This window comes from Panthera leo, chromosome C1 (assembly GCF_018350215.1).
Source record: "Panthera leo isolate Ple1 chromosome C1, P.leo_Ple1_pat1.1, whole genome shotgun sequence".
Classification (NCBI taxonomy): Eukaryota; Metazoa; Chordata; class Mammalia; order Carnivora; family Felidae; genus Panthera; species Panthera leo.
Window position 1 is genome coordinate 55,291,069 of NC_056686.1, and position 14,478 is coordinate 55,305,546.

General features: G+C 41.0%; 1 protein-coding gene across 1 annotated transcript in view; it reads left to right on the top strand.

The window, feature by feature from the left end:
* The first annotated feature begins 394 nt into the window (after positions 1–394).
* The window catches only part of IL12RB2 (interleukin 12 receptor subunit beta 2), a 143,370-nt gene continuing 129,286 nt past the window's right edge, over positions 395–14,478 (top strand). Inside the window, exons 1-3 of the mRNA XM_042952075.1 lie at positions 395–461; positions 11,660–11,771; positions 13,510–13,797. Coding sequence (XP_042808009.1) covers positions 11,696–11,771; positions 13,510–13,797 — 364 coding nt within the window. The 5' untranslated portion in view covers positions 395–461; positions 11,660–11,695. The remainder of the gene's footprint in view (positions 462–11,659; positions 11,772–13,509; positions 13,798–14,478) is intronic.

Below are 14,478 nucleotides of genomic sequence, written 5' to 3' on the forward strand. Positions count from 1 at the left end.
ACATGGTTTTGTCGGGCTGGTCCTACCTCGCACGTAATTCACCGCACCGACTCCGTCAAGGCTCGCTCAACCTTAGAAGCGAAGGCTTTGCGTCCGCATTTTGTGTCGGGAAGGCAGGTGCCCAGCGATAATCCCCTTGCTCCGGGCGACACTGGGAGCCCACGGGGGCGGGGGGCAGGACCAGGTCCTGGCTGGCGTGGAGCGCGGCGGGGAAACCGCAGGCGCCCGCGGGGCCGAGGGTCCGGCAGCTGCACGTGCCCCGCCCTCCTCCACCGCCGCGCGCGCGCGCGCGCCCCCCGCCCCGGGGTCGACCAGCCGCACGTGGCGGGGGCGGCGGCAGTAGGGCGCGCGCTGGCGCCCGGACGCCCAGGGCTAGAGCCACACGTGCGCCCCGAGCGCGAGCGCCGGGGCCGCGGGGGCCTCGCCAGCCCCAGCCCCCGCCCTCATACCGGCGACGCGCGGTGAGTGACCAGGGGCTCGAATGGGGTGGGGACGCCGGGGACCCCGGGACACGGACTTAGCTGGGTGTCTGAATGCCCGGGCTTCGTGCCTCGCTTCTCCCGGGGCATTGGGTGCGGCTGGGAGTTCTCCTCGTCAAGGTCCTCGCTCTCTGGGTGCTGATGTGCACTTGAGGGTGCCAGGTTGGGGTTCGGCTAGGAGGAGGGGAGAGGGCGCTCAGACTGAGTGAGCCTCCCGGGACGCAGAATGGTGGGTGTGTGGGGCAGGGAGGGCTGGCATCTGGGGAAAGGGCCGAAGGCACGACTCGGGGTCCAGTGTTGGCGTGACTCGGGCTAGAAAATGGGCCTTTTCTAAGGCATTGCAGTCTTAAGTCTCGCGTGGTGGGTGTACTGTCCCATCATCGGCAGCACTTTCCCATAAACACACCTGGAAGTCCCTACCTGGCGCATTAGCTGCTCGTGGAAGGGCAAGCCCAGCCCACTGGCTAGCCACCGGCCAGACTCAATTTCCTCATTTGAGGAATGTCTTTGGGAAGGCTCTTCTCAGCTGGTTAGGGGGCACAAGTATAAGCATTGTAAGAGATTAGGTATCTGCATGATTAGATGGACATCTTAAACTTCATAACCCAGAAACATACAAAAGACTTTACCCAGGTATGTCCAGAGAACAGGACAAAATTAATCTTTATCCCTTACCTCTGGATAATTGTTATAATCCCTTATGTGTATATCCTCTGTAGATAAAAGTCTTTGCTGAGCCTCTACTATGTACCTGGCCTTTGAGTGTATTTTGTGATCCTTTATAATTCTTTTAAAAGTAGATGAAGTGGCTATTAGTGTTCTCACTTTACAGATACGGAAACTTCCCTGCTTTCACAGAGATGGTGAGTTACAAGTTCCTGGCTCCAAACTTCGTGCTTCTTGCCGGCTCATAACATTATATCCACTTCCACTTGGACAAACATTATATTCTTATTGCCCATTAACTGGAAATGGTACAGTGCCCTGTTTCTCTGTCCAACATATAACCTTAGTGGCTAAGAGCTGACACTTGTTCCGCATTGTAAAGTAAAATCCTCAATCATTACCAGTAGTACTTTGTTAGGCATGAAACGCTCTATAAGAGTCTGCAACATTCTTTGTTGATGTGTCTTGTTTCTTGAATGTCATGATGATTACATAGGATGGTCAGTTTCCAAATTTTGGCAAGCTCTGAATCATGTGTTAGAATGAGTTCCAGGGTGAAAAAAATTCTAAAGCATATGTAAGATTTTTATGGGAGAAGAATCCTCTCAGTATAGTAGATTTTGCACATTATTTCTCAAGTGTGGACTTATTTTTGTATTAGTATACCTGCTTTGTCCTCTGGCCAGTTATCTGTCATCTTTGTAATTACACTCACAGCACTGCTCTCAACTTCTACATGTAAATTTGTGCAGACCCATGTAAAAAGAAAGCCAAATCCCAAAGAAGGTTTGTCCAATGCCTTTTGTTCTTGGAATCTTGTGGTGCTCTTTGCTAATGGAAACAATGATTTTTTTTTAATACAAATATGTATTGAACAGCTATTATGTTCAAGACATTGTGCTGGTCACTGTAGTAAATATAAAGAAGTGTAAGACCCAGTTCCTGTCCTCAAGAAAGGAAAACTGTTTGAGAAGACAATAATTAGGAGAACACTTAGTATGTCATGGGTGATAGGTGGCATAAAGTCACCTATTACAAGGAAGGTATGGGATCTAGCTTTAATCAAATTAATCTTTCAGTGATGAGTCAGATGAATAGGCAAAGAGAAAGGTCAAAAAGCAAGTCTGTCCAACAATTCTGATAATATCCTTGAAAAGTAGGTGATATTATCCTTTTTTCTTATAATAATAGAAGCAGATAATATTTATGGAACTCTTGCTATATACCAGGCACTGTAATAAGAGCTGCTCATTTAATCTCCACAATAATCTTGTGACGTCGGTGCTATTTTTATTCTCATTTTACAAATGAGGAAACTCAAGTATGGAAGGCAGTTCTAATTTATCTAATTTTGAATTTACTTCTGGGTTTTCCTTTTTTTTTAAGTTTGTTTTGAGACAGAGAGAGAAAGTGGGGGTGGGGCAGAAAGTGAGGGAGAGAGAGAATCCCAAGCAAGCTCTGAGCTGTCAGCACAGAGACCTATGCAAGGCTCCAACTCCCGAACCACGAGATCATGACCTGAGCTAAAATCAAGAGTCAAATGCTTAACTGACTGAGCCACTCAGGCGCCCCACTTCTGGCTTTTCTGTGTTAACTTGGTCAACTTGAGGATTTCCCACCTGTAGCATAGAGATACCAATAGTTTATATAGCAGATGACCTAATATTAACAACTCAGATATATGCTCTGCATTGTGATAAATTGCTAAGTAAATGCCTGTAAAAGATGATGAAGATTAGAATCTTAATTTACATCTCTTTTACAGTGATATGCGGAGGAAAAGGTAAACACTGAGTAAAACATCAGGCAGAGATGTTGAGACATGGAGTTGTTTGTGTAGAGACTTCAACTGAATTTTTCATTTATATAAGAAACCTTTAGGAACATTGTGGAATGATGATCACTAGTCTCAGCTCACCCCACCCCCTGGCAGTGTGCCTCCAATTATCTTTAATTGTGAAATTCCTAGAAAATTCTTTAAACAGAGTAATTGCAATGTGCTTTAATATTTTTGATGCCTCGTAGCACTTTATGAAAAGACTCCATGGTTGAGGTTACAAGGTGAAGCAAAGCTTGCCAGAATCCAAAGATAATAATACCCAAGATGTTAAGATGAACCCCCCACCCTCTGCCACTGTCCATAAATAGAGACTTCAAGATTGAGGAAGACCAAAGAGAAACCCTTCCAATAAACTAAGGAAAAAAAGTTAGTAAAAGAGATTTAATTTTCTCAATAAATGTCAGTTGCCATTTTTCAAACAAGGAAAAGAGGCTTTGAAATGTGAAGTTACTTGGGATGGTGACACAGGTAGAAATGGAAGAACCAGGCACCCAGGCCTCAAGCCCCAGGCACCATGCTCTTCCCAGTACATCATCCTTCCTGAAAGACAACGACTTATTTTATTTATAGCTCTAGAAGGATACGGAGGGTGAAAATAGAGAAGGTTGGATTTTTTTTTAAGTTTATTTATTTATTTTGAGAGAGGGAGAGAGAGCACAAGTGGGGTAGGGACAGAGAGAGAGGGGAGAGAGAGAACCCCAAGCAGGCCCATGCTGTCACCACAGAGCCTGATGCAGGGCTTGAACTCATGAACCATGAGTTCATGACCTAAGCTGAGATCAAAAGTCAGACACTTGACCAACTGAGCCACCCAGGTGCCCCAAGAAGGTTGGATTGTTAAAACTTAACAAGTGCAGGGCATCTGGGTGGCTCAGTCGGTTATGCAACCAATTCTTGGTTTTGGCTCAGGTCATAACCTCACAGTTTGTGAGTTCAAGCCCTGTATCGGGCTCCTCACTGGCAGCATGGAGCCTGCTTGAGATTCTCTCTTTCCTTCTCTCTCTCTCCCCCTCCCCTGCTCATGCCATCTCCGTCTCTCTCAAAATAAATTTAAAAACTCAAAAAAAATAAAAACTTAAGTGCTATGAAAATTGTTGGCTTGTGTAGCTAATCAAAGAAAGAAAACAGGAAACAAACCAAATAACACCAATTGACTTGAGAGTACCTTATTTCTTCAGGACTCCATCCATGTCTTGTTTCTTTTATTTCTTTTTTGTAGTTCTCTACAAAATGAAATCTCTACAAAATGAAGTGCTTGTTCAATTTATAAGACAGTTCACAGTACAAATGATTCCAGGGTTGAGATAAGATTCCCTTATGCCCTTTAAATTAATTTATTTATATGCAGTATGTCAAGAGTCTGTCTATTATGTCCAGTGTGATATATCTGAAATGGAAATAAAGGCAAATAGAATTAACAGAAGAACATTTCAGAAAAATATAAAAGAAGGGGGAAATGTGTAAAGGAACTTTTGTTAAGAAAAATGATGAAGAGGTCATAAAGAGGGAAAGGAGAAAACCCTCCAACAGAATTAAAAAAAAAAAAAAGACCAACACTTCAGAAACACTTCAGAAGTCTCCTGCTTTCAAGCAAGAAAAGAATGTGCCTACATATAGGTAAAGTTAGGAGTACAAATGCTTACCAGTGAGACTGGAGGAAATTCTAGAGAGCCTCAGCGGCTCTCGAGAAAGGAAAACAGTGTCTGTCTAGTTTGTTGATGTAAAGTGTGTTGGGACTATTGGGTAGAAAGAAGAAAAAGCAGAGAGGTTTAAGGTGATGTTACTTTCCTTGCCAGTCACATCACCTAACATGACATCATAAGGAGACTGATTTGATGATCAGGGTCAGACAGCACAGCATTTGTCCATGTTAGAGCTTGTGAGATTTTTTTCACCAAATGGCAGACTCAGAAGGAAAAAGGAGATAATGCTTCAGTCAGGAGACTGTTCTTTTTCATGACTTAGCTCATGAAAAGTCATGGAGAAGAAGGTTGACTCCAATGGCTAAGTTGCAAGCTTGCTACTTGGTGGATTTGATTTTCCTTTTCCATCATCCTAGTGGAATAGATCATTAGAGGTGGTTACATATTGTCTCTATACTGTTTTTGTATTTGTTTGTCTCATTCTCTTTTGAGGAAGGGAAGGGGGCATCAGAATGATTCAAACTTGTGAAGATTACAGCATAAGGCATTATAACTGCTTTACTAGTGGGTATGATAAAGAATGCATGTAATGTGCATTGTGCCTGGAATATAGTAAGAAATCAATAAACTAAGCATTAGTTTTGATGGTAGAATTAACATTAGCACTATTTTTACTATTATGCTGCTATTGTTGCTACTAATCAGAAGCAGTCTCACATGCTTGAAGTAATGTTAGATTAGAAATCAGAAAATCTATGTTCTGATCTCGATTCTGCTATTAATGACATTTGGCAAGTCCCCCTCTTTTCTCTAAACCTTGACTTATCTATCTGTAAAATGGGGAAGGTGAAATAGATAACCTCCAAAGTGTGATCTTTGTACTGAGATGCCACCACTAAGACATGTCTATAAGTAGCTTTGCCAGCAGAAGGGAAGGATTTTGTACTCCACCTCATTGAGTCAACTGGGTAATTAATAGTATGCATTTGTAAGAGAGTCAACCTTGATAGACATCTAGAATGTCATTTGGTTGTTCTGCAGTGTCCCAGACTGAAATGTCAGCTGTTGGAGGGTAAGAGCAGCAGGATCATGGCAGTGACTAGCTAACCTTTGAAGTGCCTTCCTCCTCTGACTTATTCAAGTATTTGATACTAAGGTTAAGAATAAAGATAGCCTCAGGGCACCCAGGTGACTCAGTCAATTAAGCATTGACTTTGGCTCAGGTCATCATCTTTAAGTCTGAGTTAGAGCCGTGTGGGGCTCTGTGCTGACAGCTCAGAGCCTGGAACCTGCTTTGGATTCTGTGTCTCCCTCTCTCTCTCTGCACCTCCCCTGCTCTCTCTCTCTCTCTTTCTCTCTCTCTCTCTCTCTCAGAAATAAACATTAAAAAAAAAAAGAAAGATAGCCTAGCATATGATTTTTTTTAAACCTAGTTTTACAAAACGTATAGTTCCAGTGTAGTAAAAGTCATAAGTGATTTAGAAAAGACATCCATTGGGGTGCCTGGATGGCTCAGTCGGTAAGCGTCTGACTCTTGGTTTGGGCTCAGGTCATGATCTCATGACAGTTCATGAGTTCAAGCTCCATGTTGAGCTCTGTGCTGACGGTGGGGAGCCTGCTTGGGATTCTCTCCCTCTCTCTGCCCCTCCCCTGCTTGTGTGTGTGTGTGTGTGTGTGTGTGTGTGTGTGTGTGTGTGTGTGTGAGAGAGAGAGAGAGAGAGAGAGAGAGAGAGAGAGAGAGAGAGATGCAAAAGCAGGACCCAGAAGGGAAAATGGGAGCTAGCCTCAGTGGAGTGCCTACTTTGTTCTAGGTAATCTCATAGGTCCATGACACTATCATATTAATCTTCCCAGTAACTTTGTCCAGGTTCCTATTACTGTATGCACTGTAAGAATGAGGAAATGGCACTCTTACAGTTAATAGCGCACAGTGGAACTAAGGTTCACTAGCTTTTTTCTTTTCCACAATACTACACTGCCCCCTTGAACTTAACATAGTGCTACCACGTTAAGTAAAGTAATGTGGAAGTAGGAAGTGCTCCTGCCTACATGCAGTTATCACCTGTGGTAAGGGTTTTTCCTAGCCTACTAAAACACAGTTTTGCAGTAATGTGTATTTTGTGCTTCTTCCTGGAGCAACAGAGGAAGATACTCACCGGGGAGTTATCCTTGCTTCTGCCTTCCTGCCAGTTGTAGCATTTCTGGCTCATCCTTGTCCCCCTCACTGAGATAGTATTTTCACTGTGTGGAAACTGTCACAACTTGAGTGATGGGTCAGTGACGAGTCAGTGAGGCAGCATTCTCCTTGATTTTCTGATTCAAGATAGAGTTGTAGTTTTAATATCAACCCTCCAGGCAGGCTGTCTGAAAGATGTTTACAGTTGATAGGAAGTTTCATTTTATTAGAAGATACCTCATTTACTTGAAGGTCTTTGGGGTTCTGAGTTTCTTATAAGAGGAGAGACTATTTTACTGGGTATTCAAAGAAAATGAGCAAACTCGTGTTTTGAGCAAACTCAATGTACTATATAAACTCAACTCTATCCTCTAATTTGCCTATTTCATCTATAGGGGTGTGTGTGTGTGTATTTCATATATGTATATTTCATATATATTTCTTATGTACATATTTAATATGTGTTTTATATATGCATATTTCATATTTATACATTTAAAACATTCTTATAACTAATTAAATATTTTGCTATTACTATTTTATTTATTTGGATAATGTCATAGCTCCATAAATTGCAAAGCATATTGAAAGATACCCTGTAGATACCCCTTATAGTCAAGAAGCAGAAATTTATTTAATCCCCTATGTAACTGTTTGTTCATAATCCAATCATCTTCTAGTTGTCTTCCCATTCAGTTTGTAATTTTCTTTATGCTAGAATATTACAAATTTTAATGAAGTAAGTAAGGTAGTGGTAATAAAGAAAAACTTACTATTAATGATGTCAGCCATGATGTGGCAGAATCAGATTTAATGTAGTTGTAGTTACATTAAAATAGAAATAAAATAGACACTACATGAATAGACACTACTGGTCTGCTGGCTTTACTCTGGTCCCCATACACGAGGCCAAGACTAACTTTTTTGTTTGTTTTTTTGCCTTTGCATGTGTTTGTTTAATGTAATTCATATCTTGTAACACCTTGACTTATCCCCAATTAAAACTCAGTTAAATAAATTTTTTTAAAAACGTTGAATTAAACATCAGTGGTTTCCTATAGATTTGAGAGTAAAATCCAGGCTCCCTTCCATGGTAAACAAACCCATGGTAGATCTGGTTCCTGGCTTCTTCTCCATTTCATGTCCTACCATTCTCCCCACAGTCACTTCCCCTGCCACCCTGCCCTTTTTTTTCCTGTGACTCACCCATAGCCAGCTTGTTCCTCTGCCTCTGGGCTTCATCCTGAGTCTTCACTTGGCTTGTGCCAGTCTCGGCTCCAACTTCACCTCTTGCATTGACCAGCTTCTCTCCTCCCCAGTCTTTCTCTCCCCTTAGCTTCTTTTGTGGTTTTCTTTTATCATTGTCTGAATTTGTTATTTATTTGTTTTCTGTCTCCTTATTCCAGAACGTTGGTTCCATGAGAGCAGAAACCCTCACTATCTTGTTCTTCACTCTATCCCTAGACCCTGCCACACAACAACTGCTTGATACATATTTGTTGATTGAATGGCTGACTAAAAGGTGTCTGAGCTGAGTTGGAATGGATGCATAAGATTTAGCCATTCTAGGGGTACCTGGGTGGTACAATCGGTTAAGCGTCTGACTCTCGATCTCAGCTCAGGTCATGATCTCACAGTTTGTGAGTTCAAGCCTTGCATTGGGCTCTGCGCTGATGGCTTGGGATTCTGTCTCTCCTTCTCTCTGCCCCTCCCCCACTTATGTGTACGCTCTCTCTCCCTCAAAGTAAATAAACTTAAAAAAATTTTTTTAATTAAAAAAAAAGATTTAGCCATTCTAAGAACAGTGGAAAAGTAAGAGAATAACATCAACAGGATGTTGCAGGAAAACTAAGCAGCTAGAGAGTAGAGATGGATGTGGTTGGTAATATAGACAGAAATTAGCTCACAGAGGCCATTGTAGGCTGTGACCTTGGACTGTATGGTTTAGAGAAAGGGAAACTATCAGCTTTTAATTTAGATCAATGTTTTTCAAACATTTTAAACCAAGAGCGATAAGAAACACATTTCATATTTTCTGTAAACTGAGACTCACCCTCAGATTCTAGAGGCCACCACAATCTTTGGCTCATGGCACCCTCCTGAATCTGCCACTGTAGATTCTCATATCAGTCCTTGTCATATTATAGCTCCCTGACTGACATTTTCGCCTCTCTCATCTACTTTTAAAGACTCACCTGATTAGATTGGGCTCATTTGAATAACACAGGATATTCTCCCCATCTCAGATCCTTAGCAGTAATCACACCTCCAAAGTCCCTCTATCATGAATTGTAATATATACACATGTTCTAGGGATTAAGGCATGGACATCTTTTGCGGGCCATTATTCTGCCTACCACAGGCATGTTTATAAGGAGTTTTTTAATAGCTCATATTTCTTTCCCCTTCCTCCCTTTTCTTTCTTTTAATAAATATTTGTTGAATACTCTTTCCTAGTGCTAGGTGCTGGCATTGAGCAGCGAGCCAGTGTTCCTGCTCTTATGGTAGCTTAAATTCTCACACAAAAATAGATGACAAACAAGTAGTCAAGTAAATAAACACAGTAGTTACAGATTGTACCATGAAGCAATAAATAGGGTGATGAGTAGAAAGTAGCTGGGCAAGACCACTTTGGCTAGGGGATCAGGGAGGGGCTCTCTGAGGAAGTAACACATGATCTAAGATCTGAAGGATATAAGTCAGCCAGCCACTAAGAAACAGAGGAAGAGGATTCTAGCAGACGAAATGGAAAGTGCAGAATCTCTGGGCAGCAAAAGACATGCCTTATTTAGGGGCACAGTCTGAAAGCCAGTATGAATGGAGCAGAGTGAGCAAGGCAGAAAAGTATGGCAAATGATGGTGGTAACACAGGAGAAGTGAGGCCATACATTGCCCAAGAGAGCATCTGCGGTGAGGATTTTGGATTTTATTCTAACAACAATAGACATATTGAAGGGCTGTGAATGGTGGTAGTATGAAACATGTAATGTAATCTTATTTATATTTCTAAAAGGTAGTCAGTATGTGAAAATGACCTAGAAAGGGGTAAGGATGGATTGGAAAGACACATTAAGGAGCTACTATAGTCATCTAGGGGAGAGATGACTGGCTTTTGGACTAGGGTGAGGACAGTAGAAACGGAGAGAAGTGGATTGATCTGTAATATATTTTGGAGGTAAAACTAATGAGACTTAGTGATGACCTGGTTGTAGGGAATGAGAAAGAGAGTGGACTCAAGGTCCACTTCTAGGTTTTTGAGCAACTTAGGGGGCAAGAATGTTATTTACTGAAATAAAAAGGGCTAGGGAAAGAACCAATTTGGAGAAGGGAGACCAACTGAACGTGTTAATATTGAGTACTATTAGAGATCAAGAGGTGATGCAAAGAGACAGACTGGAACACTGGAGTCTGAGATGAAGATGTGCATCTGAGAGGCATTAGCATACAAATGATTTCTAGAACCGGGTGACCAGATGTGGAGCTGGGTGACCAGATGAGATCTCCTGGGGCAGGAGTAGAAATAGAAAATAATGTCTTGAGTGAGCTGAGGTCCTCCAAGAGTTGAAAGTCAGGAGGAGAAGGAAGAGCAACCAGCAAAGACTATTGAAAAGACGAGTGATGACTAGGCTAGAGGTAGAAAAGTTAAAGGGGCAAGTGGGCACATTTCTATAAACCCACTAGAGCCGGGGCACCTGGGTGGCTATGTTGGTTGAGTGTCCAACTCTTGATTTAGGTTCAGGTCAGGATCCCAGGGTTGTGGGATCAAGTCCTGTGTAGGGCTCCTGCCTAAGATTCTCTCTGTCTCCCTTCCTCTCCCCCCACCCCCCTCCCTGGTGCTCTGCTCCTCTCTCCTACTTACTCACATATGCTTGCCTGCTCGCTCTCTCTCTCTCTCTCTCTCTCTCTCTCTCAAAACTAAAAAACAAAACTAAACAAACAAACAAAAACACTAGCGCAGTACTGTTATATCTCTAGCACTTAACATTGTGCCTGGCACATGAAAGGTAGCCTGTTAAAGGAATAAGTGAATTTTTCTGAGAATGTCTAGTATGTTCTGGCACATCTCTAGGCATGGGAGTAAGACGTGAACATTTGCATTGGCTGGTTCCCAATAGCCTAACATCGCAGAACTTTCCAGCATATGTTATGGATTTTTGGCCCACCTTAAAGTAGAATTTAGAGAATTCCCTAATGATTAGTAGAACCATTCCTTAGGTTTAAATTTGGAAACAATCAGAAATCACCAGCTTGCATTTTCTGAACCATTCGAGATAGGAATACTTAGTAAAATAAATGAGTAATAAATAAACAAGCAAACAAACAAGTAAAATTGAACTTCTGTAGAAGACTCAAACAACTCCCTTTCTTATGACCAAAGAGATCAATTTTTCACTAAGTTCTAGGAGAGGGTTATAAGCCACTTTTTAATCTTCTGTTCTGGAAGCACATGAATAGATCAGAAATTCTCATTAGTCTTGGGATTTAACACCACTATGTTTGACTATGATGGTGCAACCCTGTTTGGAAGAAAACAATTTTTGTGTGCACCTGAGGCTCGGAAGGTTAAGTAACTTGCTCCCAGTCTCAGAGTTCTTAAACCCAGTTCTAAAGGACTCCACAGGCCATACCTCTTCTCCCACCCTTTGCCAACTCCAAGAAGCATAAGTGAATGGGGTTAGAGGTGGTTAAGATTTTCAGTTTACAAGTTTTAAGGTATACTTCATTTAAAAAGAAAAACACCCAAATCTTAATGATACAGAGAAATTAAAGGGGCATTTTAAGCCTTTCTGAATGGTGTTGGTCCTGGTATTTTCTGAATGTATTTAACATGAATGAATTTGTCTTCTTTTACAAGGAAAATTACAGAGGTGTGTTCCAGAGTTGACTGTTCATGGCACAAACAAATGGAGGGTGTTCACTGGCACTTATTTTTATCATTGTGTTGTTGTTGGCTAAAGCAAATATAGGTAAGATATTTTTATAATTGAATCAGTAGAAGGATTTATGGGTTAAATTTTCAGTTACAGATGAAATATATATTCGTGGCAATTGTTCTGGTAGTTGGTCTTTTGTAGTCAATCTTCTATCATTTTAAGTGGGTATATCTCGTTCCATATCTGTAACTAATATGCATTTTATTTAATTTATACTGATTAACATGAGTCCAATCATATCATTTCTCATTAAGTGAGTAGGTAACCACAAAGCTGACTTCATGAATGAATGTTTTACTAAAACGGTAGTGCATTTTAACAGAGGGTGTTTATGAGCAAATTCAACTATGCTAAAAAAATAATGGCTGATGCTTTCCCTGCCTTTTCTTTTTTGGGAGCTTACTTTTTTACTTAAGATCAATGAAAATTAAAGATGCAGAGAACAAATATACAAGTAGGATAGGGTGAGGAAAGAGAAAGGGAGAGACTTTTTCAGTTCTAAAAATAAAAAAGAATTTTTCATTTATAGGGAATTTTTAGTATTTCATTTATTTGATATAAATAACTTCTTCTGGGGCACCTGGGTGGCTCAGTTGGTTGACTGCCCGACTTTGGCTCAGGTCATGATCTCGCTGTCCATGGGTTCAAGCCCCGCATTGGGCTCTGTGCTGACAGCTCGGAGCCTGGAGCCTGTTTCAAATTCTGTGTCTCCCTCGCTCTCTGCCCCTCACCCACTCATGCTCTCTCTCTCTCTCTCTCTCTCTCTCTCTGTCAAAAATAAATAAACATTGAAAAAAATAACTTTTTCTACCAATTCCTGTTTAGGATAGTTAATCAAAGGAGTCTTACAATTACAAAAAAAAAAAAAAAAAAAAAAAAAAAAGAAGAGACTTTCAGTAGAGGCTTTCTATCACATTTGAGAATTCAGGGCAAATCTATAATTCTGATGTTCTTTCACTGGCAGTACCACCAAAAACTGTTCATTTCTGAATAGTTGTCATATTTATTTACACAAAAGCTTCTGGAGAGTAAGAATGACCTCTCTTTTAATGAGTTTAATGTAGTATCTGTCAATAAACAAACTCTTTTCATGTAGTGTCACATTAGCTGTATTGGGTTATGGTTCATCTAGCCCAGGGTCTTGCATCTTGAAGGAATACCAAAATATGGCATGGTAAGACCTAATTTTCATCCTTGATGCCAACCACAAACATAACAGAGCCACTGAATATTTTCTTTTGTTATAAAATAATGTTCTAGATTATACAAACTTTATACCATTAATACAGCAAGAGAAAGTGTTATTCCTAAATCTATCCCTTGGAGTTTCTAATAGCCCCTTACACCATTATTTTTCTTTTTGGTCTGAGTAATGAAGTAAGCCTTATAAATCATAAATGAGAATGGAAACAAGTGTGATTTATTCTGGGAAGTACTTTTCAGTAGCCTGAGGAATAATCTGCATATAAGAGAGGTTGATTTTTCCTGGTCCCATGTTCCTGAATGTTCTCCCAACCCTATTTTCTCAGCACTTTTGGTTCTGCTTATAGTATAACTGTTTTGAGAAGGATGCGTATTTTAATTCAAATACAATTAGACTTTAATGTGGTTACCTTCTGTTCTCATTGTGCATCACCAATTCAGCCAGAGCAGTGTAGGTTATTTATATTTCCATGATTTGATGGGATTAATTTTACCTTGCTCTTGAGGATTACACAAACCTACCATTTTGAGATGGATTTCTTATGTGCTGACTTGTGTCTTATTGCAGATGTATGCAAGAGAGGAGATGTGACCGTGAAGCCTTCCCGTGTAATTTCACTTGGATCAGCTGTCAATATTTCATGCTCTTTGAAGCCTGAACAAGGCTGCTCACAATACCCCAGTGTTAACAGGTTAATCCTCTACAAGTTTGACAGACAAATCCATTTTCTGCATGGTTACTCCCTCAGTTCTCAAGTCACTGGTCTTCCTCTGGGTACAACCCTGTTTCTCTGCAAATTGGCATGTAGCAAAAACAAGGAGTTTCGAATATGTGGGGCAGAGATCTCAGTTGGTGGTGAGCATTCCATTCTGAATTCTTAAAAACTAGTCATCTTTCGATATTTGTCATGTGTTATACAGAAATCCAAATATAGAACTGTTCTTTCTTTTCATGCCACATGGATATATTTCATCTTGATAGCAATATGAGCATCTCAATGTCAGAAATCCAGAAATCAATAGAATTGGGGTTTCATTTAGTAGTGTTATCTCTCTTTTTCTCCCTCCCCCTATCCCCTCCCCTGCCCACTAGTGTTTTACCCATTAAGACCATTTACCTGTTGTCCTTGGACTCCAGTGGCAGGAAAGAGAATCTCTGCAGCTGACTCTTCATGGCTTCTTGATTTATGAGAATTTAATTCAAAGCTACAACCTCCTAAAAAGACGAAAGAGGTACCTTTTTTGACTTATGAAGTCCAGGTTGACCACCCAAAGCTGAGCAGTTCTCCTTTCCCTAACTTAATGGTCCTTACATCCACACTTACTCCTGACCACAGGTTATACTTATCAGAGGTTAAAAGAAAACTATTGTCACACTATCTTTACCTGGGTTTTCTAGAAAGCTCCCTGAGGCAGAACTGACATGCTTATGCTTCATTGGGAGAGGGGAATTCAGTAGTCTCAGGGAAGCAAGAGTGAGGGGGTGAGCCAGGAAGGGACCAAAGCAAACACAAGGAGGTCAAGTTACTGAGCTGGC